The following is a 25,354-nucleotide window of genomic DNA, read 5'->3' on the forward strand; positions in this document are numbered from 1 at the left end:
ACCCCCATAAAACCTAGGTAACCAACATAATTACAGAGACCTAAGGGTATGTTTCCATGGTCAGTAAACGCTGCAGATTGGACGCTGCGCACAGGCACAGCGTCCAGATGTTACAGCATAGTGAAGGATATTTTAAGAAATCCCATCTCCACTATGCGTACAGTGACGCCTGCGGATTCCCTGCGTATACGCACATGCGGCTCGTCTTTCTAGACTGCAGCACGTTTATTTATCTTGCGGAGACGCAATGTCTCCGCAAGACAAATATCACAGTCCTACGTATAGGGTGCAGTGATTCCGCATGGTTCAATGAACCTACGGAATCACCGCACGTACAAAAGGGGGCAGCGCTTTGGACGGAGCAGACGTGCGGTGTCCAAAGCTCTGCCTAATACGGACCATGGAAACATACCCATAATGTCAGAGTTCTAAACCAATAACTAAAAAGCAATAGCAGTAGTTAATTCCCTATCATTTGTCCTTTATTTTGTGCTAACCTTTGTGACCTTCAGTAAGAAAGTAGCCAATATCTAAAAGTACCCAAACCTAAAGCATTTGGAGAAAGTACATTCTAGCTGTGCCATTTTATTGATTTCATTTTGTGTGCAAAAGAAACAGTGATTACTACCCAAACGCACCATGTTTGAAAACCCCAATGAGAAGAGCTTTGTCCGCCTCTCTGTCCCACCAGAGAGAGGGAACATCTGCTTGATCAACTTGAGGAACCCACATATCGATTTCTCTGTTAAAAAATAAAATAAATAAATAAATTATATATTGCTACAATTACATAGGCTTATTACGATTTTAATCCATAATGCACTCAATCCATACAGGTGACACTTATTCTGGGATATTAAATGTTAGAGGTTGTCCACTACTTTAGTATTGATGATGACCTATTCTTAGGATAGATAATCAATGTCTGATCAGTTGCTATCTGTCGGCCAGACGGAAATTACTCAATTGCGGAGCTGCTCCGTCTTTTGACAGTTGCCATCGCAGGGTACTGCACATCTGCCTCCTATTGATTTGAACCTCGGCCACTACCAGAAGACGGAACATCTATGCAAGTGAGTATTTCCGGCTGGCCGCCACCGCAGATACCGATAACAGCTGATCAGCCTTATCCTGGTATGATTGACCCCATCAAAAAACATAATAAACCTTTATACTTATCTTCCTACGCTCCTTGGCGGTGCCAGCAGCTGCTTTATGATTGTAAGCAGTGCATGGCAGGAACATCATGCGCTGCTCACAGGCAGAGAACAGCTGCCGGAATACTCACCGCTCCCCATACAGAAACTATGTGCATGGAGGGCAATGAGTATTCACTGCTCGCTCTTTAGTAGCACGCATGTAGTGTAGAGAGGTGAATATTAATTTCTCTTAAGTAGTGTGCAGTGACAGCCCAGCAGCTACAGGTTACTGCGGTTGACAATTCACGCTATTACAAAGAAATGAATATTCATTGCCAGCGCAGTGAATATTAATTTCACTTTAGCACCAGCACCGAGCACAGGATTTAGCCTCAGCAGCAGGCTCCTGCCTCCTGTGACCCACTGCTCCACCACTGCCACTCCCACTCCATGTTCTGGACACTTCTCTCCAGTATAAGGCCTCTTTCACACTTCCGTTATCTACAAAACAGTCACAATCCGTCAAAATGTTGAAAAGACAGATCCTGTGCAGATTGTAAAAAAACTGATACACAGGTTAAGGTTTTTTTTACGGATCTGTGATGTAACAAGCAGATAAATGCTCACCTGGCATCTGCCCCTGACAGCACCTTTGAGGCATGACTCCCAATCACTTCCTGTCGGAGGTAATACAACATTCTCACACGCAGCAGTACTCTATGGAGGAAAAGAAAGGACGAGTTGTATTATATACATTTTGCCAATATCTGGAATTAATAAGAATTAAGTGAGCTTCAATATAAAAGATAAATACTAAGGGTGCGCTCTTACGTTTCATTTGTGGGTTCACTTGGGGCATACATCTTAAATCCCCTGCAAAATTAAATCTGGACACATACGGTGGCGTGGCCATAGACTAATAGTGACGCCAGAGCAAACGTGTGTTCTGACGTGCACCATTTTCGGGAGTGTATGCCTAAAAGAGGCAGACACTCATTTGTAGTAGACTGCATCTTGGTGTCCCTCTCGTGCAGATGTAGACTCACATAAATGGTGCACGTCAGAGAGCACGTTCACTCTGCAATCACTATTACAGTTTATGGCTCTGTCGTGGCATAGGTATGGACCTAGCTTTGCGACAGGACCATATAACACAATTTGAAAGCACATTAAGGCCTCAAAAATCATAATCTCTCCCATGTACACTCACTTGTTGCACTGGTGCTTCAGATGCTTCTTATAACCCTCATCTTGAAACAGAGTGTCGGGGTTGTACTTCCGTATCCAGTCTGCTTTCTGGATGTCAAAGCTGCTCTGGGACTTGATTTTTTTCCCCTTACGTCCCCGAGGAACAGGAATGGAAAGACCTGTAAAAATAATAGGATATATAAATATTAAACGGTAAGTGACAAATCGTTACCCGATAAACATCCACGGTATGACTGCCAGGAGGATTACCGGAGTGATTTTGCAGCTGCTTTGTTTTGCCATTTTCTGAAGGCGTGATGAGGTCCCAGATAAAACTTTTTATGTTCTCATCTCCACGGTAATGTAACAGACAATACACCAAGATGGCTCTGCAGATTCTCTCCACGTCGCGTTCTGTCATTCCACGCTTAAATCGACCATGTAATAATATGTCCCGCCAACGGCTCCACCTAATTCAGACCGGGGACAATTTAAGTACAATAAGAAAACGAAAACCTACACTAAACATTGTTATGTGCAGATAATTGTCATTTAGCCAAAGTACAGTCACCAGGAGAAACATGTACATGAGCCCACAGGCATCACTGGAGTTTGATGGGTATCTCCCCCATCTTGGTCTACACGTTCCTTATCCTGCCTGGGCCCAGTCCTGGTATATGTCCCCCGTTCTACCACTGCTCTTTAACCCCTTAGTGACAGAGCCAATTTTTACAACTCTGACCACTGTCATTTTATGTGGTTGTAACTCAAACGCTTGAATGGATCCCACCGATTCTGAAACTGATTTTTGGGTGACATATTGTACTTCATGTTAGTGGTAACATTTCTTCTATATAACTTGTGTTTATTTTAAAAAAATAAAAAACGGAAATTTGGCCAAATTTTTTATTTTTTTTTTAATTCTGCAATTTTCTATCTTTTAATTTTTGTACCCTTAAATGAGAGACATGTCACACAAAATAGTTAATAAACAACATTTCCCACATGTCTGTTTTTTTGATAGGATGTTATAAAGGTTAAAAGTTGACCAGCGATTTCTCATTTTTCCAACCAAATTAACAAAACTTTTTTCTTTTTTTCTTTTAGGGACCACCTCACATTTGAAGTGACTTTGGTCAATAACAGAAAATACCCCAAAGTGACACCATTCTAAAAACTGCACCCCTCAAGGTGCACAAAACCACATTCAAGAAGTTTATTAACCCTTCAGGTGCTTCATGAGAACTAAAGCAACGTGGAAGGGAAAAAAAAAATGAACATTTTACTTTTTTCACAAAATGTTTTACTTTGGAAACTTTTTTTTTTATTATTATTATTTTCACAAGGGCATCAGGAGATAATGGACCACAAAATTTGTTGGGCAATTTCTCCTGAGTACGCCGATACCCCGTATGTAGGGGAAAGCCACTGTTTAGGCACATGGCAGGGCTCGGAAGGGAGGGAGCACATTTGTCTTTTTTTAAGGCTGTGTGCACACGTTGCGTTTTTTTCGCAGTTTTTTCCGATAAAAATGCTATAAAACCGCAAAAAAAAACAAACCACATACAATAAGCATCCCATCATTTAGAATGAATTCCGCATGTTTTGTGCACATGATGTGGTTTTTCCGCGAAAAAAACGCATCGCGGTATAAACCGCAGCATGTTCATTAATTTTGCGTTTTTTTGCGGATTTCCCACTACAAAATGCATTGGGAAGTGTCCGGAAAAAAATGTGGCAAAAAACGCGGCAAAAACGCATGCGGTTTTCTTGCGGATTTCTTGCAGAAAATGCCTGGTTTTTCTCAGGAATTTTCTGCGAGAAATCCTGAACGTGTGCACATAGCCTAAAGCAAAATTGGCTGGAATCAATGGTGGCACAATGTTGCATTTGGAGACCCTCTGATGTACCTAAACAGTGGAACCCCCCCCAATTCTAACTCCAACCCAAACCACAACTTTAGCCCAAACCTAACGGATATAATACATGTTTTTATTGCATTATTTTTCCCTAACTAAGGGGGTGATAAAGGGGATTTTGATTTACAATTTTTTTTAATTTTGATCACTGTGATAGGGTCTTTCAGCAGATATAATCTATTGAAGTCATTCAGTGCCTCACCCATATACAAGTAGATGCTTCTCCACTCTAAAACAGTCTGTGCGGCCATAAGCATTTTTACGATCTTGGCGTCGAGCTCTTGGACGGTCCTCATCATCGCTTTCCAATTCTGAAAACTCTACCATATCATCATCCTTGTTACTGAAGTGCCGAGTCTGTTTCCGAATACGAGGCGTGTCAATTACCAGTGTGTTCTAAAAGCGAGAAAGGGGGGAGGGGAAAAAAAAGTGTTCACGTTAAGGTGCAGTCAGAGGGCTGTATTACTAGTGATGGGTTGGCATCGCAGTCCCTGGACTGGCAGTCAGTTCTCCTGACTTGAATGTGACGGCTGCATAGATCTACATGCTGTCACTGTCACGCTCATGTCAGGAGAGCAGACAGCCAGTCAGAGAGATGTGATTCAATGATATGCTATCGCGAGTAATGCGACCGCCTGACTATGCACTAATGCTGGTTTTTGCATATTACAGATCACGAGGTTGGATTTTTCAAAATTTGTGTTGATCACAAGAAACCTGGTTTACATAACTGAATGGGTTTGGTCCACATCTGCCGTTCCTATCCGATCATGCGCTAACATTTATCACCAATATCCGTGTGAAATACTTTTCCAGAGAAACTGAGCAATTTATTCTTCAAGTGTCATCATAGTTGCATCTGTTTTTTATTTTTCTTACCAAAGGGCTAGATTTAATCAAGACTGTAATGCCAGGACATGTGTCTATGAGGCTAAAGTTTGGTTGGGACACATATGGCCAGTCTGGGCAGTGCGGAACATATATAGTAACATAGTTATTAAGGCTGAAGGAAGACAAAGTCTATCTAGTTCAACCCATAGCCTAACAAATATGGACCATGAAACTCACATCTAAACAGGTCAGAGTTTAAGCAATGGATCTGTTAAAAACAGATAAGACTCAGTGTTAAATCAGAAGCACCAAGTGTATCTTCCATGTTTTATAAGTTTTCTATAGATCAGGCCTGCACAACATACGGCCCACGTGCCGCACACATACAGCCCACCAGGGCATGTTGCACAGCCTGCAAGGCTTTCTGGGATGGGCCGGCTCCTTCTTCAAATGTATTTGAGTCAGTACATTTGAACACTGCGGCGCTGGGACTCTGGCAGGGCAGCGCACGTCAGCTGCTGCCCCAATGTGCGGTAGCGTGATGAGGTCACTACACTGCTGCTGGTGCCGGGACCACACAGAGGAATCACAGTTGCTTTTACATCTCCCCCTCAATTTAGTGGGTAGTGACTATGCATTCAGTTCTCCAGTTCATAGGATATGTAAATCTATGGTGGTGAAAACACTTCTATCTGCAGATTTCACTGACAAACTTCATTTCATGTATGGATGTTAATAGTACTTCAGGTCATGACAGTCTGAGAAGCTCTGGCACCACTATAAAACTAGAGGGGAACAATTTATAATAAAATATGCGTGCCAACAACACGTGAACTTACCTTACTGCTGAGAAGATCCAGGTCTAAATCGGCTTTCTTGGCCCATTTCTGCCAGAAATTAGGATCATCAAGTGAAATATCGGTCCTATTTTCAGAAGCAACAAAGCTGGCCTGAAATAGAAATGGAATTGATTAAAAAGGTTTATGCTCAAGCTATTAAATTAATTGTTAGATTGCTTCAAAATAATCAAGTTCACAACTTACTTGCTTTTTTATTATCTGTGGTCATTATCATTCATAGTATACAGCTGGTTTCCATGGAGCTCAGCCACTACTCTTACCAGACCTGTGTATTCTCAATCCCGGAGCATCAGAGCTCTCACTGTCCTGGCTGGTGTGCTTGTACAAATGCCCTGTTATTTCTAGGTTATCTAGTGTGTAACAGCAGTACTTGTGCTTTATAATTCTACTTATACTATGGCTTTGCTACTCATCAAAACACACTCAAGAATTAGAGCCCACCCCGCCAGAAACCAGAGAAGACTGTAGAGTTAGGAGATGCTCAAAAGACAACCTGAGAATAACTCTTTAAGGACCTTCCATGTCAAAATAGAACATTTCCTATTGCATGCAACACCTAAAATGTCGGGGTAGAGTCAATGATTTTCATATTTGACCCTGCAGAGTTATGTCGCCATATCAGCTGTACATTATCTGAGAAAGTTCTAATCTGGCCATCATATCTAAGTTCAGTGCTGAAGCTATTGCTCTGGTCTATACATTCAAACAAACAAGAAAAGTAGCTCACAATGCCTTTAAATGCTACAGTCAAACTGATGGATATATAGGTGTACAATCTGTGCCACTCATCATTACTAATCTTTAGTTCGTGTATTACATTTCATGGGCTTTGAGGATCTACCATTTTCATCATATTTCATAAAAAATAAAACAGAATGAGTACAGATGCTGAAGACTTGAGAAAAAGCAAACCTTGGAAAAGGTTGATCCTTTGCCCTCCGACTCTATGGTAATCGTGGTGGTTCGCCTCAAGAGAATCTGGTCAATATCTTCCTCACAAAACTTAGAACCTTCATCATCTTCATCCATGATGGCAGCATAGGCTCCTTTCCTAAGAAGGTCTTCAATTTCTTTCTTTGTAAACTGTTGGATTGGCTGATAGAACCACAGAGTAAAAGGTTAGGCTTTATCAAATCATTAATAGAAGATATGTGTGATTTTTTTTCCAACAGGTACTCACCCCACTAACATGGTTGTCCCGACCACTCATCGACTGAAGAACGGCTTTGTCAAGCCCTAACTTTAGGCTAGCCTTGTCGAACATCTCTCTCTCATAGGAGTTGCGGGTTATTAGCCGGTATATTTTAACTGCCTTGCTTTGCCCAATTCGGTGACAACGAGCTTGTGCCTTAGAGATTTAAAAAAATAAAATATTTCTCCTTCCTAATTTTGTGCAAAGCAATATAAAACCCTTTTGGTGCAAAGATAAGAAATGTCATTAATTTATTATACTGAAAAGTTTGATCATCATTCGTACCTGTAGGTCATTTTGAGGATTCCAGTCGGAATCAAAGATAATGCATGTATCTGCAGCTGTCAGATTGATGCCAAGTCCACCAGCACGCGTGCACAGCAAGAATACGAAGCGGTCAGAATCTGGCCGGCTGAAGCGGTCAATTGCAGCTTGTCTCATGTTCCCACGAACTCTTCCGTCAATTCTTTCATAAAGATACCTAGATTTATGGAAAGAACACAAGCTGCTGGTTACAACTAGTATCAATATAAAAATCATACCTTTAGAAAAGACCGTGGAAAAAAACGTTGACCATAACTCCCAAAAATAAAAAAGCCTATATGAATGTCAGTGGAAATAGATTTAATGAACAGAGGAGCTGCAGAGTGCTTACCTACGCTGGATGAGGTAATCCTCTAGTATATCCAAACACCGAACCATTTGGGAAAAGATCAGGACCTTGTGGCCTCCAGCTCTCAGCTTTGGCAGAAGCTTGTCTATTAGCACTAGTTTGCCAGAGGAGCGCACCATAGCTTGTAAGTGAAAGTCTAGAGGGATTATTGGGGTAGCTTCCCTGAAATCAAACAGTATCTTCTCTTCCGCTCCTTCACAGACAAAAAAAATAAAAATAACGCAACAGTAAGAAAGAAAAAAGAAGGAATGAATGTATGTAGACCATGCAAATACATAGCTCCAATGTGTAATGGTGCACACGTACCAGTAATGAGGTAGGGGTGGTTGCAGCATTTCCGCAGTTCCATCATGGTGTTAAGCAAATTGGGTGTATTGGTCTGACTGGCACCTTTGGTCAGGAATGAAAAGTTCTTTTCCAAAATAGCCCTGTAATATTTCTTCTGAATATTGGTTAATTCAACTTCAATAATCGTTTCCTGCTTAGGAGCAAGATTCTTTTCAACATCTTCTTTTAACCTTCTCAGCATCATTGGCTTCAAGATGGCTTGTAGCTTTTGCACCTAAAAATGAAAGCCACACGTCAGGATAATTTCCTCCTTTGTCAGAAATAGAGGATTACTGACTGATCAAAAAACTGAAAACTTGTGCAAATAACGCACTCCAAATAGATCCCACATAGTAATATAGTCAGGAGAGACCTTTATTTCTTTTCGGATGGAATGTGAAGGCTGCAGCCAAGCACAGGTCGCCAATCAACTGCAGTGGGCAAGGATTTATTAAAGGAGTTTTCCTACAGTTTTTTTTTTTTTTAAACCTATCCATAGGATAGATGACTGCGGGAAGCCCCTACACCTTGAGAATAGGAGGCCCATGCAATTCCCTTCTTGCTTCTCATTGTGATCAGGAGTAAAAAGTGTGACACGTTCACACAATCGCTGACACTACATACAGTGGACTGAGCAAGAGATCAGAGTATTACACTCAGTCATCTCCACTGCTACAATAACACAGCGACAGTCATAGATGAAGCAGCAGGAGACATGTGTGACCATCCCCACCACAGTATGGATGGAAAAGAGGGAATAGATCATGTCGTCATGATCGGGAGGCGTCACAACCACAGGGGTTCCCAGAGCACATAAAAACCACTATCATGTGGATAAATGTTAAAAAAAAAAAACTTGTGATAAAGTCTCTATAAAGCTAAGTTCTATGACCAGTTTAATAGTGGATGAAGGTCTAAAGTAGGTGTCCAAGTCGGGAAATCGGGACAGGGAGGCAGCATTTTACTTATAGAATAAATGAAAGGAGTAATTGAGCCAGTGGGATCTATGCAGTTCTGTAAATAGATTTCTGAAAGACTTGTCATAAATGCCATGCTTCTTAGTACCTGCTCCTCCGTTTTCAGATCTCCAAAGTCTTTTAGAAACTCTGCCTCTGAAGCAAACTGAGTTGGCTCCAAGAAATGCAACAGGCTGAAAAGCTCCTCCACAGTGTTCTGTAATGGTGTACCAGTCAATAGGACTTTGTGCTCCTGGGAAAAAGAAAAAAAATCAGAACTCAATTTTGGCATTTGCTGATGCTTCCCCTACCAAGTCAAACACTGTGAAAAAAAAAAAAACGGCATGATTTTAAGCTCACCAGGTCCATGTGCTTCAAGCTATCCAACAGTTTGCAGTTTCTGTTCTTTAGACGATGAGCTTCATCAATAATAACACAGCGCCATTCTATTTCACGCAGCTCGGGGCAGTCAGAAAGCACCATTTCAAATGTGGTGATCAATGCATCAAACTTATAAGCTCCAGGGATCAGGCGACCCTGTAGATGGCAACCAAAAGAACATGGTCAAAGTAATGTTTAAATTTACAGAGAAGAATAAATCTAAAAAGTCTACATCACAGCAATACTATGGGCCACGAGAACCTCCATACACCAAATCATGAGGTTTTATTGTAGTAACACTTTCATTACTTACTCCTCCTTGTTAGACCCTGAGAATTAAGAGGTCCTTTTATGCAACTGGGATGGAACATTTCACGTGATATCAGTATAATTGTGATATCAGAAGAAACCAATACATTTCCTGAGAATAAGGATGCAGTATATTCAGGTCATTCCTAAGACAGCCACACTCCCAACCAGAAGCTCGTGTTAAGATAAAGAATACATAAATTGGTGGGATATTCGCAGCAGGACCCCCACCTATTCCATATACCAATTACTGAAGTAAGGGACTAACCTTTGAGTCTTTGCAGTACATTTCATACTGCTGAATCATTTGTCGGCTAGCCAGGCTGCCATGGTACACAATGGTGTTCATTTGCGTCCAACTTGCAAACTCCCTCTCCCAGTTGGTAATAGTGGAAAGTGGAGCAATCACTAGAAATGGCCCCCGGACTCCGACATTGTAAACTTCTTGCAAAAACGTAATGGACTGGATTGTCTTTCCCAGGCCCATTTCATCAGCCAGAATACAGTTTTGCCTACAATGACAAACATGCTTAATGAAGGGTTTAATTTAAGCGCCTGTATTAAGTATTGCAAGGAATATAATGCAAACAAACTACTGATGTAATAATGAAAGCCGCGAGTCTCACCTGTTGTACCAATTGAAGAGCAGCCAATTCACCCCCTCTAACTGGTATTCCCTCAACTGGTTTCCATTCCTATATTCTCGGGTGAAATCTAGTTTATTCCAAGAAGTAGAGGCCGGCCTTGCCTAATGAGGACAAATTAGGTCAATTTACTGAAAGCAAGTATGGAGGGATACAAGATGTACCTTAACGTAGCAGCTACTCACCACACGCTTCAGACTGGGCTGACGAGATTCTATAGTCTTAAACTCCTCAACCTTCCCATCGTCTACATCTTCCTTTAACTCCCAAGTGCTGTCTTCGTAAGACAAGGAACACCACTTGACAAGATAATACACAACAGGCTGAAAGAGAGAATTGCCACCTTTAACTCAGATTATTACGCACACACCCATTCATATTTACAGGTAATGTTTTATGAAAACTCTAATTTATAAGTGGTGTTCTGGTCAGCTGAGCCCCTGACTATTGTCAGAGCAGGTATGAGTGATGCCATCACCATGGGACAGATCGCACTTCTGTACTCGGTATATGATAATTGCTATAATCAGAATACCTCTGTAAGCCACTGTAAACCCAAGCTGTTTAGGAACGCCATTCACAGCAAGCAGAACAAACCTACACACACTAGAAGTGGTCTAGGTACAAGCCAACAGAACCCTCGATGGCCAGAGCCGTATTTACAGTCACTAGTCAGCAAGTCCTGGCCGGTGCCAGCTTCCCTGCATGTCAGCTCATGTATTACTATCCAACTATCCAGGGGAAGCACTGTTCTAATAGATCAGGGTTGGGGGATCCTCAAGCCTGTGACATGGTTTCCTCCGGCCCCTGGGCACATATCCGGTGACAGCAGTGCTCAGGCCTCTGGCCATTTAACTGACTAACACTGCGTGCACCATTCACTAATGAACGCTGAGGCTCGTGGAATAAAGGATTGCTTACTGGGCGGAATCAGCTAGCTCCATTCCCACCGACATCAATGGAAGCCATTTTCATTCCTGTGCCGTATACGAGCCCCCAGCGTCTCCTATGTGATGTATGTGCCCCATTGTATCCTATGCGATATATATGCTGCAGCCCCAATGTCTCCTATGTGATGTATATACTGTAGGCCACCACTGCCTGAATTCAATAAATGTAACGTGAGCAGCGATTTCCCGAGAGATTTGCAGTGTAATATACATCTGCGCTCCAGACTGACGCAAATCTGGAAAATCAGTTATGAGCAACAACATCAATACCAGCTAACATCACATCCCTCACCAAAGAGAAGCAGCACCAGCCGTCACATTAGAAGTCAGTAAATTAAAAGTTGGACCAAATATAGCAGAAAACATTTTAAGTTGATGATTAGTACGGCCCCTGAAGGATGGTATGAATATCTAAATATCCCCTGGCAGATAGCCACAAAAAAATAAAACAAGAAAAAAAAAAAAGGTTCCCCACCACTATATTAGATCATGAATTGGGGTCTTAAATAATCATCATAACCTCAGCTTCAGTGCGGAGCAACAGGGCAGTAAACCGAAATTTGTTGGCCCAAAAAATATGTAAAGGGCTTCTCTTATGTCCGATCTGTCCTTTTTGCAGCCTTCAGGCAATATACAAAACACGACAACATATATACAGTATACATGTAAGGATCCACCAACAATTTCTATTACTTTGTCTGCACTCAGCGCTTTGGTTATTAGAGAGAAGCTCTGAATATCTGGTGCTGTAGTAGGAGCGTCTCTATCATAGCAGAGAAATGTCAACTTGCTACCAGCTGGCTATAATATATATTTTGAGTCATGTAAATTATATTCTTAACATTTACAAGACTCAAAACATTGTACCAGGGCTGTGGAGTCGGAGTCATGGTCAATTTTGGTGGAGTCGGTGTCATAGAAATTGAGGAGCCGGAGGTTTGGCTTACCGACTCCACAGCCCTGCTTTGTACAGAGGCAAAGCACCAAGCCCCGTGTCTCAGAATCTGCCAAACCTATAACTCTCGTGGCTACATACCTCCCCATTGTCTTTATCAATGCTATGTGATTCATCTAGAATTCGGTCAACCTCAACGTAGTCGGGATTAAAGGGCTCTTCATCCTCTGGCAGGAAATGACGCATCTGCGCCATTTTGGTTTTAAATCGTTTGAGCTTCTGGTGGATGCGTTTGTCCCTCTCTAGCTGTTCAATTGTTGCCCATTCACAGTGCAGGTAAGAACTGGAAAGAAGGAATAGATTTATTTCCAGAGTCCAAAGAGGCAGAATATGCAATTGAAAATAATAGATTTATTTCCAGAGTCCAAAGAGGCAGAATATGCAATTGAAAATACAAACAGGCATACTCACTAATTCTTATACTTGACAAAAAACTCCTCTGCATCAAAGTAGCCTCCTGTAGAGAGCTGGAATAGGAGAAACATATCCAAACTAAATCACATGGCAATAAAGCATCAACTATGTCTATGATTAGTCACAACTTTTCCGTACCTCTTTTTTCACCACTCTCATAGACAAGATTTTGTCTACAATTGCAGCATCTTCTTCACTTGGGTTTTCCTAAAAAATGGATAAAAAAAAAAAAAAAAAAGACGCAAATAATATGAATTCTTTTTCTTGTACACTAGTCAGAATCTAACATCCTAGGTTAAAAGACTTACAGCACATGAGGAAAAAAAGAAATCTGTATAAATTATCTACTCACAACAAAGAACTGCATGGAAGGGGCAGTCTCATGGTCAAGCAATGGGATTGGTTCAGGCAGAAGGACTGGCTCACTCTTGACAGGACCAGTCACATCAACTTCCTCATCATCTTCATCATCAGTGATTTTAATGTCTAAATCTTCAGTGTACTTCTTACGTTTCACCTGGCGGTTTGATCGTCTCTTCTAAGAGCAAAAATAAGGAACACTGTCACAAAGCCATTTATTTTCTAACAGTTGAAGATCTTGATTCAAAAGGGTATTTAAACAAAATACATTATTTTGTGACTAGAGATAAATGGAATTTGCAGACTGCCATCTTATTCTTAGTACAGTACCTGAACACTATCTTCATCCTCAGCTGGAGAACCTTGAGATGGAATCACTTCAACATCAGAATTATCAGATGATGGATTTCGCTTCCTTTTCTTACTCACAATCGGTGTTATTGTACTGCAAACAAAATAGAGACATCACACAAAGGATTTACTACTGCACCTCCCCAGGGACCACGTGATAAAGCCACGTGTAGGCCAGTAGTGCTATAGTACTCACCTAGGTTTCGACTTGCTCTTTGACCGAGAGCTGCTACCCGATTTAGATTTCTTGGACTTGTCATGAATAGAGCCATCTCCAGGATCACCCTTCTTTTTCTTCCTCTTTTTCCGACTTAGATCATCATCATCAGCATTGACACTTGGAAGTTCATCCTCATTTAAGACTCTGGGAATATTTTGCTCGCCTCGTGCACGCGCCCTGGCTATGGCCTCAGCCACAATGCGGTTTGCCTTTTCCTGCTTCTTCTGATTATCCAGTTTACGTGATTCACCAACTACAGAATGTAAAACTTATTCAGACACTTGGCAGAAAGCTACCGAAAATATACAGTGCACCACCCCCTTTTGAAAGAGTAAGATTTTAATTAATATCTCACTGAGCACAAGAACAATTCCCAACATTTTGACAAGAATGACTTCTTTTAGAGCCTGGATGCTAGATGGAGAGCAATGCTTAACTTGTCTCTTCAGAATTCTCCATAGGCGTTTGATAGGGTTCACATCAGAAGACATACTTGGCCACCAAATCTTTTTCACCCTGTTCTCCTCCAGAAATGCAACAGATGAGTTTTGGACCAGGGTGATGTTTCGAACATGCACGACACTGCCACCACCTTTCACTGTAGGCGCCAAGCATTTTAGGAAAAAAAAAAAACCATTCTGAATGCATGGTGCCTACAGTGAAACATGGTGGGGGCTGTTCAAGTGCTGTGGTTTTTGACATCACAAATTCACAGATATACTACCATCGCTATATACCCTTGGTATACATGCACTTTTACAACATGACAATGATCCAACACACATGTTGCATTTCTGGAAAAGAACAGGGTGAAAAGGATTCAGTGGCCAAGTGCGTCTCCTGATCTGAACCCAAACGAGAACATCTATGGGGAACTCTACAGAGATAAGTTGAACATCACTCTCCATCTAGCATGGAGGTTCTAAAAGGAGGCCAGTGCTGAAGAATGGAAAATATAGATGTTGCAATACGTTGCCAAATTGTTCATTCCATACCTAGAAAACTTGGTGCTGTCCTTAAAGAGGCTGTTAACTACCTTTACATTAATGACCTATCCTCATGAAAGGTCTTCAATGTCCCCCCGCTAATCAGCTGTAATCAATGTCAGCAGCCACAAATACTCACTTGCCTAGCCGCTTCATCTGATCCACAGGGTAATACCCATCTGTCTTCTATGGATATGAACAGGAGGCGGATATACAATACCATGCCCCGGCTAGTACACGTAGATAAAGCAGCTTGGCAAGTGAGTACTTCAGTCCAGCACCAATAACAGCTGATAAGCAGGGATGCCAGGTGTCGGCCGATAAGATAAGGATAAGCCATCAATGTAGAAATAGTGGACAACCTCTAAGGACAGCACCAAGTGTTTTTAGACATGGAATGAACAAGCTGATGACATATTGCAACATCTCAGTTTTCCATTCTTCAGCACGGACCTCCTTTAGCACCTTGATGCTGGATTGAGAGTGATGCTCAACTTGGATAGGCCATCAATTTAGAAGTAGTGAACAACGTCTTTAAAATGTCATGGATGCCATACAAAATAGTATATGTATTAGTTTTTGATGTGGAGTGTATTCGATATTCAACGAATTTGAGAAAAACTGGAGATTTTGTAATGAATGTTATATTAACCTTACTTTCATGTTGTGGGCTAAAAAAATGTCCTATGAAACTCAGTCTTGTCAAAATTTTGGAAACCGTTCAGGGAGATATTGAATAAAACTTTTCAAAAGAGGGTGTACTCATTTATGCTGAGCACTATATATGGGCTTTTCAGTAATGTAGAAATTGTAAGATTTTATACTTTATAAATCCATCTATTACAGTTTTTCATTTTGTTAAAATACAAGCATAACTTCAAGTGTTCCTGACCACAACTTACAGTCACTAATAGGAGCAACTAATGAGAGAAAATGTAGTAAAGCCTCACACAACTTACCTCCAACTTTCATGATTGATGTGTTAGCAGAGAGATTTGCCACTTCATTTGCGTTCAAAACCTTTACCACTGACAAACTTTGTGGAGCAACTTGAGATGAGCCAGCCTAGCAAGAAACATCAGTGAAGGTTCAATTTAAGAAAAACCTTTTTCAGTCGCCCAATGAGCACTTTTGTAGATCTTGTTAGAAGGCAAACCACAAAAATAGAAAGCCTCAACTGATCTATTCTGGCTAAGTTACCACTTCACATCATGTAAAAGTAGTCATTAGTTTCAAGACCTACAATGACCCCCAGCGTACTTGGAAATACTAGACCTCCATCAGCTTTATCACTCACCTGTGGCTGTAGGAGAACCTTGAGCGGTACAGACAGCCTCTGAGCTCCTTGCTGACTTATAACGTGTGTCTGGTGTCCTCCGGGTGCAAGAGTCAGACCACCCGGAGTCTGCTGTACAATCTGAAATTTCTGAGGAGTTTGTCCCGTTGCACCAGGCTGCTGCATCTGCAGCTGAATAGTGACCACTTTGGCTGGTTGTCCTTGAGTAGTTTTGGCCTGTGTCAGAGCAGCCAACTGGTTTCCTTGAAGAACAAGTTTTCCTGGAAGACCACCAAGTACCACGTGACGGTGGCCCTGCGGCGCTCCAGAAGTGGCCTGACCAGGATTCTGAAGCACAAGTGTGAAGCGTTTAGAATCCCCCTGAATGAACAGAAAAGTATAAAGGTCAGCTGGAAACCAAAAACTAGCTCATGCAAAAGAAAGCATCCAGTATGCTTACAAATTAGGCCCCAACACCTTCATGATCGGGTTAAAGTACACGCTTCTTGCATTCTCCATTTCTCCCAAGTTGTAATTTTGAATGTCAATCATTATATCACATAATGAACTGAAAAATAGCACCCCCCCCCCCCAAAAAAAAAAAAAAAAAAAAAAAAAAAAAAAAAAACACACAACAAAACAGAACTTGTTATCAGTATAAAAAAGACACGTGTCCACAACCTCCAACAGTCACACTTCAAACTCCACTATGGTGAAGACCAAAGAGCTGTCCAAGGACACAAACAAAATTGTAGCCCTACACCAAGCTGGGAAGACTGAATTTGCAATAGGCAAGCAGCTTGGTGTGATGAAATCAGAAAGGTGAAGCAAGTTCATTGGCTGTGAACTCCCAGGAACTGTCTGACGGCACCAAGAGCAGGAGAAATAGCTCATGCTCGCTGTGCTGTCAGATTAGAATACACACTGCTCAAAAAAATAAAAATAAAAGGTAACCCTTAAACAACAGAATATAACTCCAAGTAAATCAAACTGTCCACTTAGGAAGCAACACTGTTTGATAATCAATTTCACATGCTGTTGTGCAAATGGAATAGACAACAGATGGAAATTATTGGCAATAATTAAGACATTCAATAAAGGAGTGGTTCTGCAGGTAGGGACCAGAGACCACATCTCAGTACCAATGCTTTCTGGCTAATGTTTTGGACACTTGAATGTTGGTTGTGCTTTCACACTCATGGTAGCATGAGACGGACTCTACAACCCACACAAGTGGCTGAGGTAGTGCAGCTCATCCAGGATGACACATCAATGCGAGCTGTGGCAAGAAGGGTTGGCTGTGTCTGTCAGCTTAGTGTCCACAGGCTGGAGGCGCAACTAGGAGATTGGCCAGTACACCAAGAGACGTGAAGGGGGTCGTAGGAGGGCAACAACCCAGTAGCAGGACCGCTACCTCAGCCTTGGTGCAAGGAGGAACAGGAGGAGCACTGCCAGAGCCCTGCAAAATGACCTCCAGCAGGCCACAAATATGCATGTGTCTGTAGAATCGGTTAGAAACTGACTCCATGAGGATGCTCTGAGTGCCCGCCATCCACAGATGGGGGTTGTGCTCACAGCCCAACACCATGCTTGGCATTTGCTACAGAACACCAGGATTGGCAAATTCGCCACTGGCACCCTGTGCTCTTCACAGATGAAAGCAGGTTCACACTGAGCATGTGACAGAGTCTGAAGACGCCGTGGAGAGCGATGTGCTGCCTGCAACATCCTTCAAATGACTGGTTTGGCAGTGGGTCCGTAATGGTGTGGGGTGGCATTTCTTTGGAGGGCCGCACAGCCCTCCATGTGATCGCCAGATCATTTTTATTCATTCAGAAAAAGAGGCAGCACTCTAATATAATTATATTATACTAAATGGCAGCCCGATTCTAAAGAATCGGGAGTCTAGAATCCATATATACTTTATTTATTCAAATGTAAGAATAATACAATTAATAAATAATAGTAAGAAAGAACAAAAATAATAGGCAGTATATGGAGAAAACACCAAACAAAAGTTCAAAATTGGTGTGAAAATGTCACTGAACCACTTCACAACTAAATATATATAGTTTTGGTAAATGGTATTATCATTTTTTTGACGAAATTCGGCAGGAGCTTGAAGAGCAACGTCACTGGGCCCGCCTCCACGCAGTAGAAACTTGCTGTGAGGTAAAAATTCAAAAATCACACCAAAATGGCGGACGGAGTGTGTCACAGTACGGCACGTTTCTGATTGGTCGCTCGCAACAGGCGGCAACCAATCAGACACTGGACACTGTTGACGTCACTTATCTCCGGACATTAGCTCCGGACATTAGCTCCGGACAGGAAGTTGGCACAAATTGCAGGAAGTAGTATTCTAGGCAATTATATATTAGATGTATACATATATACACACACACACTTGAGTATAAGCCGAGATTTTCAGCCTATTTTTTAGGCTGAAAGTGCCCCTCTTGGCTTATACAACCCCTGGCAAAAAATACGTAATCACCGACCGTGGAGGATGTTCATTCAGTTGTATAATTTTGTAGAAAAAAAAAGCAGATCACAGACATGGCACAAAACTATAGTCATTTCAAATGGCAACTTTCTGGCTTTAAGAAACACTAAAAGAAACCAAGAACAAAAAAAAGGTGGTAGACAGTAATGGTTACTTTTATTAACCAAGCATAGGGGAAAAATAATGGAGTCACTCAATTCTGAGGGGAAAAAACATTATGGAATCATGAAAAAACAAAAACAAACACTTTTATCAGAGCTTGCAGTCTCTGAGGCCTGGACTTAATGAGTGTCAAACAGTACTCTTCATCAATCTGGCTCCAACTTTCTCTGACTGCTGTTGCCAGATCAGCTTTGCAGGTTGGAGCCTTATCATTGACCATGCTCTTGAACTTCCACCAAAGATTTTCAATTGGATTGAGATCTGGACTATTTGCAGGCCATGACATTGACCTTATGTGTCTTTTTTCAAGGAATGTTTACACAGTTTTTGCTCTATGGCAGGATGCATTATCATCTTGAAAAATTGTATCATCCCCAAACATCCTTTCAATTGATGGAATAAGAAAAGTGTCCAAAATATCAACATAAACTTGTTTATTGAAGACTAGATGGTGGCCAGATTCTAACGCATCGGGTATTCTAGAATAAGTATGTATGTATGTATGTATGTATGTATGTATGTATGTATGTATGTATGTATGTATATAGCAGCCACGTAGTATATAGCACAGGCCACGTAGTATATAGGAGCCATGTAGTATATAGCAGACAAATACTACGTGACCTGTGCTATATAATATGTGGCTGCTATATACATATTGTAGAATACCCGATGTGTTAATGCAGGCCACGCAGTATAGAACACAGCCCACGCAGTATATCCCTGTTAAAAAAAAAAAAATTTAAAAAAAAAAAAAAAAAGTTATATACTCACCACTGGGATCCAGCGAAGCTCCGGCGATACGCGCACGGCTGCCGCCATCTTCCGTTCCCAGGATGCATTGCGAAATTACCCAGATGACTTAGGGATCTCGCGAGACCACCAAGTCTTCTGGGTAATTTCGCAATGCATCGCCGGAACAGAAGATGGCGGCCAGCGCGAGCGGCTCGGCGGACAACGGAGGGTGAGTATAGCAGGTCTTGTTTTTTTATTATTTTTAACATTACATTTTTTTTTACTATTGATGCCGCATAAACAGCATCAATAGTAAAGAGTTGGGGACACAGGGTTAATAGCAGCGGTAACGTTACCCGCGGCATAATGCGGAACCTGTCACCCCCTCAGGCGTTTGTAACTAAAAGAGCCACCTTGCGCAGCACAAATGCTGCATTCTGACAAGGTGGCTCTTTAGTTACAAATGCCTGCACACGCTGAAATAAACCCTTATAAAATTTGCCCCCACATACCCTGAATCCGTCCGGGAGGCGGGACTTTCCTTTCTAATGAGACGCAGTACAGCCGTCACTTCTGGCTTGTGCGCCGCCTTCTCTTCCTGCATTATAGTTCCTGGAGCCTGCGCTGTAAGTACGAAGTGCAGCGCAAATGCGCATGCCCAGAAAAAAAAAAAAAAAAAAAAAAAAAAAAACACACTTACAGAGCAGGCGCCAGGAACGATCATGCAGGAAGAGGAGGCGGAGCCCGGCGCGCACAAGCCAGGAGTGACGGCTGTGCTGTGTCTCATTAGAAAGGAAAGTCCCGCCTCCCGGACGGATTCAGGGTATGTGGGGGCAAATTTTATAAGAGTTTATTTCAGCGTGTGCAGGCATTTGTAACTAAAGAGCGACCTTGTCAGAATGCAGCATTTGTGCTGCGCAAGGTGGCTCTTTTAGTTACAAACGCCTGAGGTGGGGAGGGGGTGACAAGTTCCCTTTAACCCTGTGTGAGCGGTGACCGGAGGGGAGTATGCGGGCGCCGGGCACTGACTGTGGGGAGTAAGGAGCGGCCATTTTCTTCCGGACTGTGCCCGTCGCTGATTGGTTGTGGCAAAACAGCCACGACCAATCAGCGACTTGGATTTCCATGACAGACAGAGGCCGCGACCAATGAATATCCGTGACAAAGACAGACAGACGGAAGTGACCCTTAGACAATTATATAGTAGATGTAATGACAGCCATCTCCCCAGTGCCTTTACCTGACATGCAGCCCCATATCATTAATGACTGGAACTTTGCATGTTCTCTTCAGGCAGTCATCTTTATAAATCTCATTGGAACGGCACCATACAAAAGTTACACCATCATCACCTTGCCCAATGCAGATTTGCAATTCATTACTGAATATGACTTTCATCCAGTCATCCACAGTACACAATTGCTTTTCTTTAGCCCATTGTATCCTTGCTTTTTTCTGTTTAGGTGTTAATAATGGCTTTCGTTTAGCTTTTCTGTATGTAAATCCCATTTTCTTTAGGCGGTTTCTTACAGTTCGGTCACAGACGTTGACTCCAGTTTCTACCCATTCATTCCTCATTTGTTTTGTTGTGCATTTCCTGTTTTGGAGACATATTGCTTTAAGTTTTTGGTCTTGATGCTTTGACGTCTTCCTTGGTCTACCAGTATGTTTGCCTTTAACAACCTTCCCATGTTGTTTGTATTTGGTCCAGATTTTACACACAGCTGACTGAACAACCAACATCTTTTGCAACATTGCCTCATGATTTACCCTTTAAGAGTTTGATAATCCTCTCCTTTGTTTCAACTGACATCTCTGGTGTTGGAGCCATGATTCGTGTCAGTCCACTTGATGCAACAGCTCTCCAAGGTGTGATCACTCCTTTTTAGATGCAGACTAACGAGCAGATCTAATTTAGGTGTTATTTTTGGGTATGAAAATTTACAGGGCGATTCCATAATTCTTTCCTCAGTTGCGGGATTTCATAATTTTTCCCCTATGCTTGGTTAATAAAGTAACCATTACTGACTACCACATTTTTTTTATTCTTGATTTCTTTTAGTGTTTCTTAAAGCCATAAAGTGGACATTTGAAATGACCTTAGTTTTGTGCCATGTCTGATCTGCTTTTTTTCTACAAAATTAAACAACTGAATGAACATCCTCCAAGGGCGGCAATTACATAATTTTTGCCAGGGGTTGTACTTGAGTCATTGTCCCAGGGGGTTGGCGGGGGAGCGGCAGCTGTCACATCATACTCACCCTCCCGTCACGGTCCCTGGCAGCTTATCCGATGGTCTCTGGGCGCCGGCGGCTCTTCCTGTGTTAAGCGGTCACGTGGTACTGCTCATTAAAGTAATGTATATGGACGCGACTCCACTCCCATAGGGGTGAAGCGCATATTCATTACTTTAATGAGCGGTACCAATGACCACTGAACACAGGAACAAGCTGCCGGCGCCAGAGACCATCGAATAGGAGAAGCTGCCTGGGACCGCGCCAGAAGTGAGTATGATTTGGGGGAGGGTGAGCATTGCAATATTCACCTGTCCCCGTTCCACCGCCGGGCTCCGTCTTCCGCGTCCTCTGGCTGTGACGTGGTTAGTGCGCGCCCTCTGCCTGAACAGTCAGCGAGCTGGCAGACACAGCGGCGCATGGCGGAACGGGGACAGGTGAATATCGCACGTGCCGATGTCCCCGCCCGCTCAGGACTAGAGGTATGTCTTTTTTTTTTTTATTGCAGCATATCGGGCATAATATTCTATGGAGCATCTTATGGGGCCATAATCAACCTTTGTGCAGCATTATATGGGGCACATTTTTGTATGAAGTATCTTATGGGGCCCATCATAAACTTTATGGAACATTATATGGCCCAGGGCTATTAAAGTCCCTTTTGTATTTTTGAAAATACTGGAGTGTTGCCTCTTTTTTTCTGACTATATACACTGCTCAAAAAATAGGGAACACTAAAATACCACACCCTAGATATTAATAAATGTAATGAATAAAGATTTGCAGCTAAAATATTTCATAGTGGAATGTGTTGAGAGCACTAAAACATAAAATTGATCAATGTAAATCAAAATGAATATCACATGGAGGTCTGGATTTGGAATGATACTCAAAATCAAAGTGGAAAATCAAATTACAGGCTGATCCAACTTCTGTGGAAATGCCTCAAGACAAGGAAATGATGCTCCGTAGTGTGTGTGGCCTCCACGTGCCTGTATAACTTCCCTATAACGCCTGGGCATGCTCCTGATGAGGCGTCGGATGGTCTCCTGAGAGATCTCCACCCAGACCTGGACTAAAGCATCCACCAACTCCTGGACAGTCTGTGGTGCAGCCAGGCTACCTCTGACGAGCACATGGAGGGCTGTGCGGCCCTCCAAAGAAATGCCACCCAATTACTGACCCACTGCCAAACCAGTCATGCTGAAGGATGTTGTAGGCAGCAGATAGCTCTCCACGGCGTCTCCAGACTGTCCCATGTGCTTAGGGCACCAGTGGCAAATTTGACAATCCTGGTGCTCTGTGGACGTCGGGCACTCAGACCATCCTCATGGAGTCGGTTTCTAACCGTATGTACAGACACATGCACATTTGTGGCCTGCTGGAGATCGTCATTTTGCAGGGCTCTAGCAGTGCTCCTCCTGTTCCTCCTTGCACAAAGGCTGAGGGTAGCGGTCCTGCTGCTGGGTTGTTGCCCTCCTACGGCCCCCTTCGCGTCTCCTGGTAGAAGCCTCTAGACTCTACGTTGACAGACACAGTAAACCTTCTTGCCACAGCTTGCATTGATGTGCCATCCTAGATGAGCTGCACTACCTGAGCCACTTGTGTGGGTTGTAGAGTCCGGCTCATGCTACCACGAGTGTGAAAGCACAACCAACATTCAAAAGTGACCAAAACATCAGCCAGAGAGCATTAGTACTGAGATGTGGTCTGTGGTCCCCACCTGCAGAACCACTCCTTCCTTTATTGAGTGTGTCTCTTGACAATTGCCAATAATTTCCACCTGTTGTCTATTCCACTTGCACAACAGCATGTGAATTTGATTGTCAAACAGTGTTGCTTCCTAAGAGATAGAGATATATTTTCTGTGTCTGACTCATTTATTTATTTCTTTCAATGCAGCTATGGATTTGAATGAGTGAGTTTCATCTGATTTACGAAAGCAGTACAGGCTGCATTTTTTTTTCCTATGGACAGTCAGAATGAAAAATCATTCAGCTGAACAGCCCTATTAAATAATATGGGTCAGTGTGCTGTCCTTGTGCAATCCGATAGATTTCTCTTATATATATATATATATATATATATATATATATATATATATATATATATATATATATATATATATATATATATATATATATATAGAGGGACAACTGTGGGGCATAGAGACTCTATTGGCTCACGGAGACAGTCCGAATAAGCTGTCGTCCGCGAAGCCAAGATATGTTAGGGCACATTAGATAGTCCATGAGAGTCCGTATATACGTAAAAAAATATATATAATAACAGTAAACATCTAATATAGTATATTTGGTTCTGTGATAAATCCATTCTGCTTTAAACAATTGAATACATTTTTCATAGCCGAAAAAGCAATTTAAATATAATAATGAAGCCAGATTATTTATGGCGTCTTTTTGCGCTACTCCGCAAGCGCTGGTAAAACGGAATTTAGAAATATAATGATTCCCCAACGATATGGCATCAATTTGCGCTACTGCGCAAGCGCTGGTAATAAGAATCATAAGATGCAATGTTGCCACCACAAATATGGCGGATTCTTGCGCTACTGCGCATGCGCTGACAGGAAAATGCCACACAGAGTGCCTCATTGGCTGATATGGCATTCCAGTGGGATGATGCGCTTGAGACATGCGCAGTGAGCGGCGGCGAACGCCGACTTACATACATGGCGTCCTCCATAGATCCACATGACATCTGGGGGTGAGTAAAATATATGTAAAATATGATCAATAATAGGATATCCATTACCATCATGATCGCAATAAACAGCAAATCAGGAGGATCTGAGGGGCAATATGAAGTTTGGTTTTAATGTACACAAGCACAAGGCACTTTATATATGAGCACTTGGTGCAAGTATAACTGAATGGTATATAATGTACATGTTTTACAAGCACTAATTTAATGTAAATTATGATTGGAATTAAGCATTACTTGTTGAGACACGTATAAATAGACACTAGGTATGGTTTGGACACCTTTTCATTTACGGATTTTTCTGTATTTTCATGACTATGAAAATTGTACATTCACACTGAAGGCATCAAAACTATGAGTTAACAAATGTGGAATTATATACTTAACAAAAAAGTGTGAAACAACTGAAATTATGACTTATATTCTAGGTTCTTCCAAGTAGCCACCTTTTGCTTTGATGACTGCTTTGCACACTCTTGGCATTCTCTTGATGAGCTTCAAGAGGTAGTCACCGGGAGTGGTTTTCACTTCACAGGTGTGCCCTGTAAGGTTTAGTAAGTGGGATTTCTTGCTTTATAAATGGGGTTGGGACCATCAGTTGTGTTGTGCAGAAGTCTGGTGGATACACAGCTGAGAGTCCTACTGGATAGACTGTTAGAATTTGTATTATGGCAAGAAAAAAAAGCATCCAAGCAGTGTTCCGGTGGTATAGGGAAGCATCGCGCAGGGAGGATTGCGTTGCTGCGAGGGTCTCTTACCTCCTCCTTGCAGCAGGCCCGGATCCAAAATGGCCACGGCATCCGGGTCCTGCAGAGAGGTGACTTCAGAGCGCCTGCTCAGAGCATGCGCTGGTAAGCCTGCAGAGTGCACGTCAGATCGCTGATCTGACACAGTGCACAGCAAAGTGTCAAATCAGCGATCTTACAATATAACATGATGCAATATTTTTTTCTATAAAATAGTTTTTATATCGTATAAAAAGCGCCAAAACATAAAAAAAATGATGTAAATGAGGTACCGCTGTAATCGTACTGATCCGAAGAATACACCTGCTTTATCAAT

General features: G+C 42.1%; 1 protein-coding gene across 3 annotated transcripts in view; it reads right to left on the bottom strand.

Annotated features, from left to right (window-relative positions):
* Positions 1-25,354, bottom strand: part of CHD8 (chromodomain helicase DNA binding protein 8) — a 134,454-nt gene that overhangs the window by 17,042 nt on the left and 92,058 nt on the right. For all 3 annotated transcript variants that reach the window (XM_069761228.1, XM_069761236.1, XM_069761244.1), the window contains exons 3-26: positions 15,953-16,312; positions 15,615-15,720; positions 13,646-13,922; positions 13,429-13,543; positions 13,091-13,276; positions 12,877-12,945; positions 12,736-12,791; positions 12,406-12,607; positions 10,605-10,742; positions 10,402-10,523; positions 10,044-10,287; positions 9,446-9,622; positions 9,195-9,338; positions 8,109-8,364; positions 7,785-7,995; positions 7,415-7,610; positions 7,118-7,285; positions 6,850-7,032; positions 5,917-6,027; positions 4,449-4,642; positions 2,598-2,797; positions 2,350-2,506; positions 1,767-1,856; positions 639-742 (exon numbers count right to left, since the gene is read on the bottom strand). In XM_069761228.1, the coding sequence (XP_069617329.1) occupies positions 639-742; positions 1,767-1,856; positions 2,350-2,506; positions 2,598-2,797; positions 4,449-4,642; positions 5,917-6,027; positions 6,850-7,032; positions 7,118-7,285; positions 7,415-7,610; positions 7,785-7,995; positions 8,109-8,364; positions 9,195-9,338; positions 9,446-9,622; positions 10,044-10,287; positions 10,402-10,523; positions 10,605-10,742; positions 12,406-12,607; positions 12,736-12,791; positions 12,877-12,945; positions 13,091-13,276; positions 13,429-13,543; positions 13,646-13,922; positions 15,615-15,720; positions 15,953-16,312 (4,066 nt within the window). The remainder of the gene's footprint in view (positions 1-638; positions 743-1,766; positions 1,857-2,349; positions 2,507-2,597; positions 2,798-4,448; positions 4,643-5,916; positions 6,028-6,849; positions 7,033-7,117; positions 7,286-7,414; positions 7,611-7,784; positions 7,996-8,108; positions 8,365-9,194; positions 9,339-9,445; positions 9,623-10,043; positions 10,288-10,401; positions 10,524-10,604; positions 10,743-12,405; positions 12,608-12,735; positions 12,792-12,876; positions 12,946-13,090; positions 13,277-13,428; positions 13,544-13,645; positions 13,923-15,614; positions 15,721-15,952; positions 16,313-25,354) is intronic.

The sequence above is a fragment of the Ranitomeya imitator genome, chromosome 1 (genome assembly GCF_032444005.1).
Source record: "Ranitomeya imitator isolate aRanImi1 chromosome 1, aRanImi1.pri, whole genome shotgun sequence".
NCBI lineage: Eukaryota > Metazoa > Chordata > Amphibia > Anura > Dendrobatidae > Ranitomeya > Ranitomeya imitator.